Source organism: Fukomys damarensis, unplaced genomic scaffold, assembly GCF_012274545.1.
Source record: "Fukomys damarensis isolate Sample0158 unplaced genomic scaffold, DMR_v1.0_HiC HiC_scaffold_13, whole genome shotgun sequence".
NCBI classification, from domain to species: domain Eukaryota; kingdom Metazoa; phylum Chordata; class Mammalia; order Rodentia; family Bathyergidae; genus Fukomys; species Fukomys damarensis.
The window spans coordinates 19,761,644-19,778,395 of NW_022900925.1; the positions used below are offsets into that span (position 1 = coordinate 19,761,644).

Consider the following 16,752-nt stretch of genomic DNA (forward strand, 5'->3'; position numbering starts at 1 on the left):
TAAATAGTCCAAGTATCTATATTTAAAGCACAAAAATTTATTTTGTATTTATTAAGCCTATCTACAACTCTAGACTCATTTTTAAGTTTCAAAATGTGACAACACTAAATGGGAAAGAAAAAGATACTCCAAAGACTTACTCTTATGCAGGCCCAAAAGACTATACATTGTTTATAAGACCATATATTGTTTATATTGTGACAATACTTTAGATCTTACCATATCCATGTCAGCTTTTTCAAATTCTTGCTTTTCTTTCCTGAGTTTCTCAGCATGCATCAGCTCCATCCTAAAGTACTACAGATGGGAAATTACAGTTTGAAAATCTTTAGAGATAATTTAATGAAAAACATTTAAGATGCTGGGCCAGGGATATAACTCAGGAGTACCTCACTTGCCAGGCAAGCACAAGGTCCTGAGTTCGATCTCTGGTACTGGAAAAAAAAATTTAAGATGCCATTTTTTTTTTAACCCATAAATACTGGATCTGAGAAAACCTGAGAGCCTACTGCAGTTTACTTTGTTACAAAAGTCGGAGACAATGACAAGGTGTGATGAAAATATTACCTTATGCTCTTCTTGACAAGCAACTTAGAGATATAAATCAAAAATCTTAAGAGCCAGGGATTTAGCTCAGTGGTTCCGCTGCCTGCCATGTAAGCTCAAGGACCCGAGTTTGATCCCCGGTACCAAAAAAAAAATAATAAAAAAAAAATCTTAAAAATGTTTTAATAGCCGCTGTCTTTCAAATTAACTCTCAAATCAGCAGTTATCTGTGAATATCCCAACTTCCATGAGCCCTGGACAGCCTTATTATATTGGGGCTTCTGATTTCCTATAGTAAAGGAGACAAGGAAAAGCACAACCTCATCCTTTACCCAAACCCTGAAGGTATCAGAGAAATAAACTGATCCATATTCTACCTTATCTTCTGTGAAAGCAAAAGGTGACCTTGCTAAGTAACCCCAGGTAAGTAAAAATAATTTGTAGATAAAACAATCAGATACTAAAGAATACAATTACTTCTGCACTCAAATCTGAAGAGTTAGGAATAATAACTCATTTTATAGGCAAAAGACATGCCCAAGAAAGCAGGGTACATGTTCATAGGGGCACATGCCTGTAATCCCAGGTACTTAAGAGGCTGAAATCAGAGGCAGGAAATGTAGCTCAATGGTACAGAGTCAAAGATTCAATTCTCAGCTGGGCATGGTGGCTCACACCTGTAATCCTAGCATTCAGGAGGCTGAAGCAGAAGGATCACTGTGAGTTCAAGACCAGCCTGGGCTACATAGTGAGTTTCAGGTCAGTCTAAACTACATAGTGAGACCCTGTCTCAAAGCCGCCCCCCAAAAAGCAAACAAACAAACAAAAAAAACCCACAAAAAAAACCCACAAAAAAACTTCTGTACCCTTGATTACCACTTCAAACCTAAACAAACCATAAAATCTAGCGCTCAAATGGCTTGGAGAATTAACAAACATGTTATAATCTAGAAGTAGACAAGTTTGTCATCTAACAATGAAGGTTTCTATAAATAATTTTATTTGTGACTTCATCGATAACATGTCAAAGTATCAACCAAGGTTGAGAGAATTTGGACTCCCATTCTCATCTAGCTTAAAGAAAACAGTATCAAAAGAGATCTACTGAATGGAAAATTTAAACATTTCCCAGTGTCTCATAAAATAATCAAAATGTCTAAGGTTCAGTAGAAAAATCACTCATACTAAATACAGGACAATCTCGACTTGAATGAAAAGACAATCAAGACTTGACACCAGTATTACTAGGTACGGTGGCATACACCTGGAGTCCCAGCACTCTGGGAGGCTGAGGAGGAAGGACACCAAATTCAAGCCTAGCCTTAGAGGCTTGGTGAGACCATGTCTCAAAATGAATAAACAGGTACCTGGTAAGTGCAAGGTCCTAAATTCAATCCCTGGTACCAAACACAAAAGGCTGGAGATGTAGCTTTTTAGTACAAAAGCCCTGGGTTCAATCCCCAGGTTCTCAATACTATACAAAAAAATTAAATAAAATTTTAAAAAATCTTTCTATCTAGGTTGATATCCTTTAAGCTAGTAATTCTACTTCCAAAAATTTATCAGAAAGAAAAGGGTTTTTTTTGATACTGGGGATCGAACTTAGGAGAAATAATTTTAAATATAAAAGGATCAGAGAAAATGCTGGAAATAATACAAGCTCCATACAGGGAAAAGAAAAAAGACTGCAAAAGAAACAGATTGCCAATGCAGCTACAAAACAGTTAACAATAACACAGTAATAATATGCGACAATTCTAATGTTATGCCCTATCCTTTTTTGGTATCAAGGATCAAACTCGGGTCCTTACACTTAAGGAGGCAGGCAGCGGCACCACTGAGTTAAATCCCTGGACTGACAATTCTAATGTTACTCTACCTTTTTATTTATTTATTTTATTTTATTTTATTTATTTATTTATTTGGCACTGAGGATTGAATTCAGGTCCTTGCACTTGCAAGGCAGGCAGCGGAACCACTGAGCTAGATCCCTGGCCCTCTACCTTGTTTTTATTTTTTATTTTTTTATTTATTTTTGGTACCAGGGATTGAACTCGGGTCCTTGTGCTTGCAAAGCAGGCCACCGAACCACTGAGCTAAATCCCCAGCCCTCTACCTTGTTTTTAAAAGTGGTAGTAGTGTGGTGATGCAGGCCTGTAATCCCAGCACTTGACAAGCTGAGGCAGGACAGATTCAAGGTCAGCACGGGTTACTTAGGTAGTTCAAGGCCAACCTGAACTACATAACAAGACCATATCTCAAATAAAAAAAAAAGGTGGCAACAAAATTTTATATAAAGCATAATTATTACTATGTGAAATATGTGTACAGGAAAAAAAAGGAAGTATGTTTTATTAATATTTTGCCCTAAAATCATTCTATATGAACACATATCTTTTTTTTTTTTTTTTTTGATGGGAACTGGGGATCAAACTCCGGACCTTGCACTTAATGAGGCAGGCACCATAACCACTGAGCTAAATCCCCCACCCCTCTTTTTTTTTGAGACAAGGTCTTGTTTTATAGCTTGGGCTGGACTTAAAACTTACAACCCTCCTACCTCAGCTTCCTTCCTGACTGCTGGGATTGCAAGCATGTGCTACATTGCCCGCCTCCACACTCACTTTTTTAAATTTTCAATACTGGGCTGACACTGACCCCAGGGAGCACTAAGCTGTATCTCTAGCCCTTTTTTATTTTATCTTGCAATAGGGTCTCCCTAAATTGCCCAAGCTGGCATCAAACTCAAATCCTTCACCCAGCCTGAGTAGCTCAAATTACAGGTGCATACAACCACACCTGGTATACTCACTTCTTGATAGAGTTTTGGGCATTCTGGGTGAAAGCGAAGAGCCCGAAGAAATAATTGCCTTGCACTTTCTGAAGACAAGCGATCTTCCATTTCCCATTTGGCTGCCATAATCCACAAAGCTATAAAAGAAAAAAACATCAGATTTCACTTCAGTAAATTAATCATATTAGGCAACAAAAAAAGCAGTGCTCCAATTTTAATACTCAAGGGGGATTTTGTTCGTTGTTTTTGCTGTATTGAGATTTTAACCCAGGGCCTTAACATTGAGCTATTTCCCAGCCCTTTTTTTATTTTGAGACATGGTTCTACTAAGCCACCAAACTGCCCAGACTGGACTCAAACTTGTGACCCTCCTGCCTCAGCCTGCCAAAGTGCTGGGACTACAGGCAGCATGTACAACTATGCCTGGCTAATTATTTTTTTTTAAACTTAAAGGGGACAAGGACAGAGAGAGCTTCTAGCTGCAAAGTTTTACTGTTCTAGGTAAATGCAGAAAGTATATTTTAAGCAAGTAGGTAAATGCCAACATATATTCACTCTGGACAATTGATACATAAGTGCCTGTTACTGTATTTCGCCAGATCTACGGACAACTTTAATTATTTTAAGTCACATACAAATTTTAAATTTGTTAAAATGTTGAGGGAAAAAAAACTGTATCCTAGAATCAATAAATTGTTTCTGCACTCTTCTCTATATTTATATAGTTTAGTTTGAAAAAAATTTTTTTTTTTGTAGCCAGGCATGGTGACACACACGCCTGTAATCCCAGCACTCAGGAGGCTGAGGCAGAAGGATAACTGTGAGTTCAAGACCAGTCTGGGTTACACAGTGAGCTCCAGAGCAGTCTGGACTACACAGTGAGACCTTGTCTCAAAAAAAAGAAAATTTTGTCTTTTTCTGTTTTAGTACAGGGGATGAACTCAGGACCTTATGCTTGCCAAGCAGGTGCCGTGCTGCTGAGCTAAATTCCCCAGCCCAAAAAAACTTGTCTTTCCAAAGGAAAATTGACCCCATTAATTAGAAATGTTAGAAATTAACATTCTACAATGAGGAAAAAAAAAGAAATTAACATTCTAGCTATTTCCCTAGAAGCACAATAAAAGGCAGCTTTCTCACCAGATAAGACTTTTACCAGAAGAATGACCCTTGATTGGTAACTGCATCTTTGTAGGAGGAACATAAATGGTAGCAAGTTCTTGGGGCTTTCTTGAGCATGTATCTTCTAGAATCCAGCACGGACCTTTCCTAGGCTTCCTAGAAGCTATCCTCAACCACAGAGCTTCTACTAGAGTGGTTTCCCTACCACTCATGTAATCTGTCCTCTCACACCTGAAGTGCCATCCTAGAAAACACAGAGTGGCCTCCAAACTACTGAAAGGATTCTGTTGAGGAAACACACCCAATGCTATCTTGCTGTATCTTTCTGAGAAAGGTGGTGACAAATGTAGCCTATTTGGGTCTTGTGTGGTACAAAATGTCTACTGAGCCTACCACCCTGAGAATAGGTACTAGAGTACCTCCACTATAAAACAATGTATCACTCACTTTCTCACAAGAAAAATCTTTCACTTGCAAACTATGCATATGCATGCCTCTTCTGTGCTAGTCAACCTTCTGTGCTGACAACAAAATCTGTGTCAAAACTTTTCCCTGTGAAACACTTGAAATCACTCAAATTTCACTGTGTTCAAAAAAATGTCCCTCACCAAACTAACGAGTTTATTTCCTTTCCACCAACTAAAAAGAGAGACAGTTCTTGGATGCAGCTACAACACCTAACATAGTAACTACTAATACACACCAAGCAAGGATGAATGACCACAAGAGGCAGCTAATCAAGAACAATGCTGATAAGCCAGGTGTGGTGACACACACCTGCAGTCCCAGCACTTGGGAGGCAGAGGCAGGAGGATCTCCAAGAGCTTGAGGGCTGCCTGGCTACACAGTGAGTACGTGGCCAGCCTGAACTACGCATCAAGACCCTGTCTCAAAAATTTAAAAAAAGCAAAGTTGCTAAGGACAACTGCCTAAGTTTAAGTCCTCAAAATAACTTCTCTTAAATTCATCAAGCAAAATAAACTGCAAAGTGGCTGACTCTAAATAAAATGTAGAAAAAGAATTGATAAGAATTCACAATAGGGCCATGGATTTGGCTCCGTGGTTCTACCACCTACCTCAAAAATGCAAGGGCCCAAGTTCAATCTCCAGCACCAAAAAAAAAAAAAAAAAAGAATTCACCATACCTGGCTTGTTTGAATGAATGGCCAACATGGCAGAGAATACTTTGCTAAGTTGAGCTTTGGTAGCCTGCAAAAGAAGAAGAAAAATTTCTACTTTTCTGCAGAGAAATCATCACTATTCATCTGTATACAGTATATACTATACCCTCAACAAATGTAAAAGTAAATGGGACAAGATCTGCTATTGCTGCTCAGGACATATCACCAAATACACACTCAGAGCTGTTTTCTATCTAAACTACTAATTTTAAAAAGCATTTAAAATATATTCTTGTACCGGGGATTTAGCTCAGCGGTTCCGCCGCCTGCCTCGCAAGCGCAAGGACCCGAGTTTAATCCCCGGTACCAAAAAAATAAAATAAAATAAAATATATTCTTGTAGCCGGGCGTGGTGGTACACACCTGTAATCCCAGCACTTGGGAAGCTGAGGCAGGAGGATCACTGAGGTCGAGACCAGCCTGAGCTACATAGTGAGTTCCAGGTCAGTCTCAACTATACAGTGAGACCCTGTCTCAAAAAACCCAAAAATAAATAAATAAACTCCACACTCTGGTAGGCTGAAGCATCAGAATTACAAGTTCAAGCCCAGCCTGGACAATTCAGTGATTTAACAAGATCTTATCTCAAAACAAAAAATAAAAAAGAGCCAGCCATAGTGGTGCATAGCTGTAATCTCAGCATTCTAGGAGGCAGAGGCAAGAAGATGGCAGTTTGAGCAATGCCTGGGCAATTTAGCAACTTAGACCCTATTTCAAATTTTTTTAAAAAGAAGGAGAGTATAGCTGGGCATGGTGTCACACACCTGTAATCCCAGCACTCGGGAGGCTGAGGCAGGAGGATTGCTATGAGTTCGAGACTAGCCTGGGCTACATAGTGAGTTCCAGGTCAGTCTCAACTACACAGTGAGACCCTGCCTCAAAAAAAAAAAAAAAGTCTTACACCTCTGGAATAAACATGGAGTTCAGGAATGAAACATAAAGCTTAAAAGGCAGACTAACAAAAAGAAAGAATTTAGATGTGGCTTTACTTACCCACTTCTTACAAAAAACCACATAGGACAGCCAAAGCTGAACATCATCCTGCAGGAGAAATTCAATGAGCTGCCTGGATTTGACTTTATACATAATACACCTCTACATTAATTAATTTAGTCAGAAATACAGTCAAGATCCAGAAGATCCAATGTGTTATCCCTGTTCAGCCTATGAGTCTGTTCCTCAGCAAGGTCTTGGATCTCTTAACTACAATTTCAATCTGACTCCAATTATGCCCACTATACACAAGAAAACACTTGTTGTCTGGATGGTTATTTGTTTAGTGCTCTTCTAAAAAAGTTTCAATCATGTATAGACACATAAAATTTGTCATTCCCAAGAATCCAAAGTATTTCCCAGGTAGCATGTACAGCCCCAATCCAAATTTGAAGACCATCGTTACTGAGGTACTGCACCTCAAATCTTCAGTGTACTTCATTTACAGGTATCCAAACACATCGCAGGTGATTTCCCAATCCTACACTCAGTGTCAAATATACTGTTTTCAGCACCATTTCTCGTAGAACAATAAGGTAATGAGATCAATCTTCTTAATGGTTTAAGTGGCTCAAAAAGTGTTTCAAACAATAAACTAATTCAATTTTGAATGAACTCATTCAAATAAGTTTAAAACACCCAAGAATAGAGAACAATGAATTTAAATATTCAACTCATAATATGTACAACACTGTATATGTCTTTATATCTCTTAAAGATGCTTGGATCACTTACTTTCCACTTTGCTGAAGCACGTCGGAAGACACCTTGTACTCGCTGTACAATAGAATGTTCAATCTCATCCCTCTTAAATGAATATTTAATGCGCTAGAAGGAGACACGAAAACCAAATCCTCAATTTAATCACACTTATCCAAAACAGCATTCCCAAAGATCACTTAACAACACAGACACAGAAAGCATTACAAATAACCATTATGAGCACATCACCATTTATCAACCCCGTCTGCCAAACCTAAGTTCTAAGTGTGATCCCATATTGCTTTATTCTGTATTTTTTTAGGCAACTTCTAGAAAATTATCTACTTACTCTTCTTCTTCTCTGGATCAGTTCCAAAAGATTAATTTCATACTGTGGAAAAGAAAACATACAAAGAAATAGAAGCAAGAGAAATTATAACCTTTTAAATATAGGAAATACATCTAGCTCAATTCATGAAGTAAAAACCAAAAATATAAACCAGAAGATAATTTTGTTTTTTGTTTGTTTGTTTGTTTGTTTTGCAGTACTGGGGATCTAACTCAGAACTTTGAGCTTGCAAGGCAGGCACAGTGCAACTGAGTTAAATCCCCAGTCCAGAAGATAATTTGTTATGAAGAAGCGCAGAGTTTATTTACTCTGCGCTTCCTACAGAATTTACTGAAAATTCACTTTGTATCAGCAAAATTCACAAATACAAAAGCAACAAGCTTTTAAAACACCCAAGGGTCGGGCCAGGGATTTAGCTCAATGGTGCTGCCGCCTGCCTCACAAGCTCAAGGTCCCAAGTTCCATCCCTGGTACTAAAAAAAACAAACAAACAAAAAAACACCTAAGGGTCAAAGAAAGCAACCTACAAACACCATGAGACAAGATTTATAACCATTTATACAAATTTCTAATATGTGTATGTATAAAACTTCCAAGGTAAATGTAACCACTATATATCACAAACATGCACCCATAAAAAATACAATTTTTAGGGCCAGGGATTTAGCTCAGTGGCATGGCACCTGCCTCGCAAGTGCAAGTCCCTGAGTTCAATCCCCGGTACTCCCCCCAAAATATAATAATTTTGTTTTTTGTGGGTTTTTTTTTTTTTTTTTTTTTTTTTAAGTCTCTTTACATAGTTGAGACTGACCTGGAACTCACTAAGTAGCCCAGGCTAGTCTCAAACTCACAGCAATCCTCCTGCCTCAGCCTCCCAGAGTGCTGGGATTACAGGCGTGCACCACCACACCCAACTAATAAAACTTTTTTTAAATTCTACTTTATAAGAGTATGCTCAAACTTCAAAAAAGAAAAAAAAACTTTCAAAAAATATCTTCACTGATACATAAATAATAAAGCAGATAAATTTAAAATAGCACTTAGAACCCCTATAGCTCTCTTAAAAAGCACTACTATTTCATTTGTTTTTAGTAATATATACTTGCAATATATATTACATACATCTTGCAGAATTGGTACTTACATATTTTTTTGTTTGTTTTGTTTTCTTTGGGTTTTTTGTTGTTGTTTTGTTTTTTTTGGGGGGGGCAAGGATTGAACTTGGGACATTGCACTTGTGAGACAGGCAGTGGAACCACTGAGCTAAATCCCCAGCATTACTTATACATATTATATAATTGTTTTCTAAGCAACTACTTGAAGAGTAACTGAGACACAAAGCTCAAAATCTCACAAGATTGCATGCTTCATTTAAAACTGTTTTATTCTGTTTTTTGAGATAGGGTCTCACTATGTAGTTCAGGCTGGCTTTGAACTCACTATGAAACTCAAGCTGTCTCTGAACTTGGCGATCCTCCTGACTCAGCCTCCGAACAGCTGGGATTACAAGCATGGGCCACCATGCCCAGCTAAAAATTGTTTTATATATGATGAGAGGGATAGCTCGGCAGTATACTTGCCCAAGTTGAACAAGACATGGGTTTGATAGCCAGCACTGCAAAAAAGTAAAATAAAAACTGTTTAAATAGAGCATTTGTGTAGCAGGAAAGAAGCTCTAGGTTCAAGTACTAGCACTGGGGGAAAAGAAAGGTTATTTTGTTTTGGTTTGATTTGTTTTGTTTGGTACAGGGATCAAACTCCGGACCTTGCACTTGCCAGGTAGGCAGGGGAACCACTGAGCTAAATCCCCAGCCCTGTTTTGTTTTGTTTTTTGAGACAGAGTCTTGCTATATAGCCTAGGCTGGCCTTGAACTTGCAGCAGTCCTCTTGCCTTAGGCTCCCAAGTGCTGGGATTACAAAAAAAAAATCTTTTTTTTTTTTGTTTGGTTTTTTGAGACAGGGTCTCACTATGTAGTTGAGACTGACCTGGAACTCACTATGTAGCCCAGGCTGGTCTCAAACTCACAGCGATCCTCCTGCCTCAGCCTCCCTGCCTCAGCCTCCCAAGTGCTGGGATTACAGGCATGCGCCACCACGCCCAGTCAAAAAAAAATCTTTTATAAAATATTTCAAGCACACAAAAAAAAATCCTACAGATATACCAAAGCCCACATTTTGCTATATTTGCTTCAAAACGTCTTTAGAAATATATGTTAAAATAAAGCTCCCTACCTCTTTGATTGCATTTTACTCCCTCTCCAAAGGCAATGACTATCCTAATTTTATCATTTACAACCATGACTGTATAAGACTACCGCACTGTACCACTGCTGTATATATAGTATGCATTCAGTATTTACTGTGTATGTGAATCACTTAATTAAATTTACTGTGCTGGGTTTTAAGTACATAAATTTTCAATCTATGGGATACCTTCCAAAGTGACTGTACCAAATAGGTACTGATACTGCCAGTCTTTACAAAGTTCACTAGTATGATGGATATGAAACAGAACTGTGTCCTAATTAATCTATATTTACTGGATTACTAATAAGGCTTGCATCTTTTCCTAAGTTTAACTATGATATTCACCTTTTGTGGGGTTTTTTTTTTTTTTTTTGGTACCCGGAACCGAGCTCGGGTCCTTGAGCTGGCAAGGCAGGGGCAGAACCACTGAGTTAAATCCCCAGCCCTGATATTCACACTTTGTGAACTGCCTGTTCATATGATGTGCCCACTTTTATTTGTAGTTTGTCGCTTCTTTTTTTTGATACCAGGGATCAAACTTGGGTCCTTGTGCTTGTGAGGCAGGCGGCAGAACCACTGAGCTAAATTCCTGGACCTTGTAGTTTATCACTTCTTTATTGATCTGTAGTTCCTCCCAGATATGTATATATATTACTCTTTGTATACGGGTATTCTAATCATGTGTTACAATTATTTTCTCTTATTTTGTGGCCTGTCTTTTCACATTAATTCTGGTATCTTTTTTATACAGGAATTTCTGTCTTTTAACATAATCAAGTCAATTTCTCTCATGGTTTGTGCTTTCACATTCTCATTTAAGAAATTTTTCCCAGTGGCACCACCGCCTGCCTCATAAGCACAAGATCCAGAGTTCAATCCTGGTACCAAAAAAAAAAAAAGAAAAGAAAAAGAAATTTTTTCCTACCTGAAATTATTCTTTCATAGTTTTTATAGAATTATAGAAGATTTAGTTTTTTCCTATATTAAGATTTTTTTTTAATTTACTGAATGTTTTGTTTCTTTTTATATGTTTGTGATATGAAATAATTACATTCACCTTGGGGAACTGGTAAATTTACATATCTTAAACACTTTTTTTTTTTTTTTGGTACCGGGGATAGGACCTTGCACTTTCAAGGCAGGCACAGTGCCACTGAGCTAAATCCGCAGCCTTCATCCTAATCACTTTTACTTTGTCTTCCCCTCACATTAAGATTTTTAATAAGATTACTGACATTTAGAAATGGGAAGAAAGGAGCTAAAGGTGTAGGGAAGGTGGGATGGGTAGGGGAAGGGTAATAAGGAAAAAGAAAAAAATGTGAGATAATGAAAAGATGAAAATAAAGTGTTTGTAGATGGGGAGAGGAGGAGGGGGTGAAGGGACGGCAGGGGTAAGGGGAAAAAATGAGAATCAAGACTTGTCATGTAGAGGTACAAGATCCCAACAATGAATGTAACTGTACTGTATCCCTAAAATGTACCAGTAAACTCAATTAAAAAAAAACAAAAAAAAAAAAAAAAAAAAAAAAAAAAAAGATTTTTAACTCATCAGGAATTTATTTTTGTGCACTATATGAGGGGATCTAATTAAAATTTCTGTATTTTCAATGTGGATACCCAGAACTTCACTGACTTAAACTATCGTGTCTCACTTTAAGTTAACATGGCTGTATGCAGCCAGGTAAGAAAGAGAGCCTGTGTATTTTTTAGACATATGTGTACTTTTCAATTTACTTCAGTTACACTCTCTAAAACTATGTATAATATATGCACACTGTATACGTATATATTTGGGGGGTTGAGATAGGGTTTTGCTATGGAGTTCATGCAGGCCTCGAACTTACTGCCATTCTCCTGCCTCATCCTCTTGAGTCTTAGGATTACACTTCACTCATGCACCACCACACTCAGCTCAAAGTCCTTTTCTGAAAATGTAGTCTTAACCTTTACACTTTGCTATAGTCATAAAACAAAGGTTTTTTTCCAAAGTAACATCTTGATGCCTACTATTTGCAATTTTACCCATCACTCTACTTTTTGTTAATGTAGATATTATATTGTTATATTTTACAACATGCACCAAGTTCTCTTCCAAAAGCAAGATTTTTAGCCAAGTCTCATATATTGCTTATTCAGCTTTTCTTTTTCTATCTAACCTCAGAACTTACTCTTACAAACATTTCATCTTTTCTTTTTGGTTTTTTGAGACAGGGTCTCACTATGTAGTTGAGACTGACCCGGCACTCACTATGTAGTCCAGGCTGGTCTCGAACTCACAGCAATCCTGCTGCCTCAGCCTCCCAAGTGCTGGGATTACAGGGGTGCACCACCACGCCCAGAACAAACATTTCATCTTATTAGTTCTTTTTGAATGGTGATTCTGTCATCCAACATACTAGCTATTCTTCCTCAATTGAAAATTACCCTAGGCTTATCTTTATTCAAACCTTCCATCCATTTAGAAGATGCAAGAATTTTGCAGATTCCCTCTTTCCAAATTGATAGACTTAAGAGATTTTCCAACCATGTACTATTATCAAGTTCAAACTCCTCTATCCTGCCTTCCAACAGGCAAATTTCTTACTGAAACCCTGACACACACTACGTCTCAGGTAGTCTCTGATTTACTAATAGGAAAAGGAAAGAAACAAAAAAAGAAAAGAGAAGCAAAGAGAAGGGGGAGGGGAGAAAAAAGAGGGCAGAGGATATAGCTCAGTGTTAAGTGGTTGCCTAGCATGTCCAAGGCCCTGCATTCATTCCCCAGTGCTGAGAAGAAATGAAGGAAGAAAGAAGGGAGGGAGGGAGGGAGGGAGGAAGGCAGGAAAGGTAGGAAAGGTAGGAAAGGTAGGAAAGGCAGGAAGGCAGGCAGGAAGGCAGGAAGGAAGGCAGGCAGGCAGGCAGGCAGGCAAAAAAAAGTTCACTTTGCCAAGAACTAAAAAAGTCTCAGTAGGCCACGCAATTCCCAATAACCACCTCTTATCCTGTTCAAAAATACCTATCTAATCAACAATCATGGAATTTTGCAGAAAACTCAAAATTTTAGAGGACTAAAATGTAATTATTCACTTACCTGAACATAATTGATAAAGTCTTCCTTGAAAAGTGCTCTTCGCTGTATTTTGTATTCTAGATCAGAAGCCTTCTTAATGATTGCTCTAAGGAAAAAGTCATTTAAATTATAATACTCAAAAAAAAAGCAAAAGTTAAGTAACTTTGGGTTTAAGGTCATATACAGAGTCTGCTCAAAAAAGTATACATTAAAAAAAGAAAAACTGTGGGGCCAGATTTAGTTCAGTAGTTCTGGCACCTGCCTCGCAAGCAGCAAGGCCCCAAGTTCGATCCCCAGTACCAAAAAAAAAAAAAAAAAATTGTATGAATATTTTAATATTAAAATGATTGAGACATCATGAGATTAACACAAGTTACCTTTGGCCTCTACAATGAAGGGCTCAAAGGGGTTGGCCATTAGCTTCCAATACAGCAAACAACAAGTGTGTATACACTTTTTTGATGTATGTATGTGTGTATATATACACACACATGTGTATACACACACATATACTCTTATGTATGTGTGTATATATACACACACATATGTGTATACACACATATTTTTAAAAACAAGTATTTATGAAAGCTTGTAATTCTCAGATACAATTATCCTTCACAGGTAAGTACTGCCTAACATACTTCTGTATTTTTTCTCCCCAGAGGCAAAGTTTTATATTTATTAAAAGTAGGCAAAATAAAAAAAAACGGGCCACGGATTTAGCTCAGTAGCACCACATCTGCCTCATAAGCACAAGGTCCTAAGTTCAATCCAATCCCCAGTACCAAAAAAAGAAACAGAAAAGGAGGAGGAAACAAGACAAATAGGGGAAGAACAGTCTGTGCACAGCAAGTTTGGGCCAGGTAAAAAGGGAGGAAAAAAAGAAGTAAAAAATAAAAATACACCATACATTGTAGGCTGGGCTATCACAGAGAAGCACCATAACCTACTTCTGTGTTCTTAAGATGACTGGGTTCAAACCCTTGTGCATGCTTGGCAAGCTCTCTACCACTGAGTTACATACTCATCCCTCAATAGGAAGCTTTTTATAATAATCAAGTTACTACAGTATACTTTTGTTTTTTGAAACACAGCCTCACTATGTCACTACAGAAACCAGGCCAGACTTGAACTCATTATGTGGTCCAGGCTGGCCTCTAACTTTTTCCCCGTCTCAGCCTCCAGCCTGCTAGGATAAAAGATGTGCACCACCACACCTAGCTTCATCATCCTTAGTTATCTTTACTGTAATTAGAATTTAATCCCAAGATATACAGGACAATTATACTTAGCAATGGTAATGTTTACTGAGCACTTTCTTTTCCTTTTGGGGGGGGTTGAGACAGGGTCTTACTATGTATGTAGTTGAGACTGACCTGGAACTTATTATGTAGCCCAGGGTGGTCTCGAACTCATACGGATCTTCCTGTCTCAGCCTCCAGAGTGCTCGAATTATAGGCCTGTGCCACCACACCCAGCTTACTGAGCACTTTCTACGAGTCTTCATTGCTATGCTCTGTTTTATTAACAAGTATTTATTTTCAGGCTCCCGCAGTCACACTACTTCACCCACAGTCATTGTAAATCAGAAAGTCACAGCAACCCACTAAAAATAATTTTAACAAATCACTGAATGTCAACTATGGTCAAGATGCCGTGGGTAGGCTCTGCGATCACAGACAAAACGAAATTAAATGGTGCTCATTAGCGATTCTAGTTAGGAAGATTTACCCACTCCTCCCGGGCTTCAGCAGCCTTTTGCTCCCATCTCTAGAGCACTACACCCTCGCTCTACCTTACCCTGCAACTAAAACGTTAAATTTGTCCGAGCTTCCTACTCTTGATAGGTAAAGACCTTGGTTATACTATCTTTATAGCTCCAAGACCCGGCTCTGTAAAGGGCTGACAGTGCTTCTGGTGGGTAAATAGATTGACAGGTCACCTTTCATTTTTTTTTCTTTTCTTTTTTTAATTAAAGATTGCAAAGATACATGATAACAAGAAATGAAGATACTAAATAAAAATTTCAAATATACATATATATGGCAGCAAAAAAAAGATATGAAATAAACAAGAATTTATGTAACAAACTAATCGAAATACATTTGTTTGATATGATCTTCAAACATGTTCTTTCTCATTTTCTTATATTTTTGAAATAATGTAATTATAAACAAAACAAAGTTACATATTAGTTGAGAAACTGTCCTCAAAATTTTATGATTTATAAACTTCTTGGTTTAATTAATTGATAAATATCATATATCTGTTGATGTACCACTTACATTTTCTAACAAAACTTCCCACAGAAAAAAATATACTTTTATTTGAAATCCAAAAGCAACTAAAAAAATTCACATTTTTAAGATCAGATTTTTCTGTTTCTATTTTATATCCCATACTTATTTTTATATTTTTATAAGCATAATGATAGAATTTAACACCAATAGATATGTAATATTCTTCCCAAACGAATGACTATGAAGTCATTATTTAAAGAAATCATAAGGTTGCCAGAGAAACTATCAATATGCCAAATGTGCACAATCCTACCACATTCAAGCCTATGTTTCTCATTTAATAGTGCACACATATATGTAAAAAATACCCCCACACATATACACAATGCATATTTTCTACAATACAGTATATACTTAGGTATAATAAAATAGTTTAGTGATGTGTGGAATGTTGGTGATTAGTATAATTTGAGAAAAAACAAATATCTTTGAAGGAGTTGAAGAATTTGTAATATGTATCAGATACTAAATGATATTAATGATTAAGTATAGTTATAATAAAATTTACTTAAAAATTAATATTCATCATCAGTAGAAAATAGGTACAAAGATATATTGATAATATAACATTTATCTTAAATTTCCAACCAAACAAGATGTAGTGACAGAAAAGGAAGTTTGTAGAAAGCAGAGACGAAAGAGGAAAATGACAGATGGGCCTTAATACTTTTCATACTACTCATATATACAGATTTCATAAATTCTCAAATAAAAAAGCAAAGAAAATGAGAACCAAAATAACTCATCAATTTGGTAGAACAACATATCGGGTCACCTTTCAATGGATGAGAATTTTATTCTGGACAGAAAGGTCTGGAAATTAGATTTTATTGAGTAGGAAACATAAATAAAAATCAACTATCCCACCCCTAACCACCAGCTACACACACCCCCAACCTCCCCTCCGCCCGCCCCAGTCCTCTCACTTAATTTCCGCGTGACTGAACAGTCCAATACGCTCCAGCTGTTCCAACTCGGGAATTCGATCTTCTATGCGTTCCTGAATTATCTCCGCCATAAGGTCCGAAAGATACAAGGATACAGGAGGTAAGACAACGACACGCGCAGGAAGCGCCCACCTTTCCAGTCAGGAGGCCCAGCCGTAAAGCTCATACGTACTGACGTAACGTGCTCTTAGCTCCCGCCCTTTCCGCTTCCGCCTTTGGGAACGGCCCTTCTGCTCTCGCGGCTGCCGTCACCTCTCTGTGGCTGACTGTGGGATTGCAGCCAGAAACCCTCCTGGTCCTTGTTAAGGACTCAAGCAGAGGGGCGGGGCTAGGAGGGGGCGAGAACCATAAGGGGGCGGAGCTAGCTGCGCGCGCCGTGGGACGTAGGCTACGATCGGAAAGTTACCAGGGTACCTGAAAGTATCGTGAGGCACGTTTTCTGCTAGATATTTTTGTTGTGTTCCCTTTCCCCAGTCCCCATTCCCGAACCTAAAAGAAATGTAGAACGGTAATAGAGAGAGATTT

At 37.9% G+C, this 16,752-nt stretch overlaps 1 protein-coding gene across 3 annotated transcripts in view; it reads right to left on the reverse strand.

The window, feature by feature from the left end:
* Utp6 (UTP6 small subunit processome component) overlaps positions 1-16,512 on the reverse strand; it is a 38,285-nt gene extending 21,773 nt beyond the window's left edge. For all 3 annotated transcript variants that reach the window (XM_010642364.3, XM_010642363.3, XM_010642362.3), the window contains exons 1-8: positions 16,207-16,512; positions 13,002-13,086; positions 7,685-7,726; positions 7,369-7,461; positions 6,634-6,681; positions 5,605-5,668; positions 3,359-3,477; positions 220-297 (exon numbers count right to left, since the gene is read on the reverse strand). In XM_010642364.3, coding sequence (XP_010640666.1) covers positions 220-297; positions 3,359-3,477; positions 5,605-5,668; positions 6,634-6,681; positions 7,369-7,461; positions 7,685-7,726; positions 13,002-13,086; positions 16,207-16,298 — 621 coding nt within the window. In that variant the 5' untranslated portion in view covers positions 16,299-16,512. The remainder of the gene's footprint in view (positions 1-219; positions 298-3,358; positions 3,478-5,604; positions 5,669-6,633; positions 6,682-7,368; positions 7,462-7,684; positions 7,727-13,001; positions 13,087-16,206) is intronic.
* Positions 16,513-16,752: the final 240 nt, after the last annotated feature.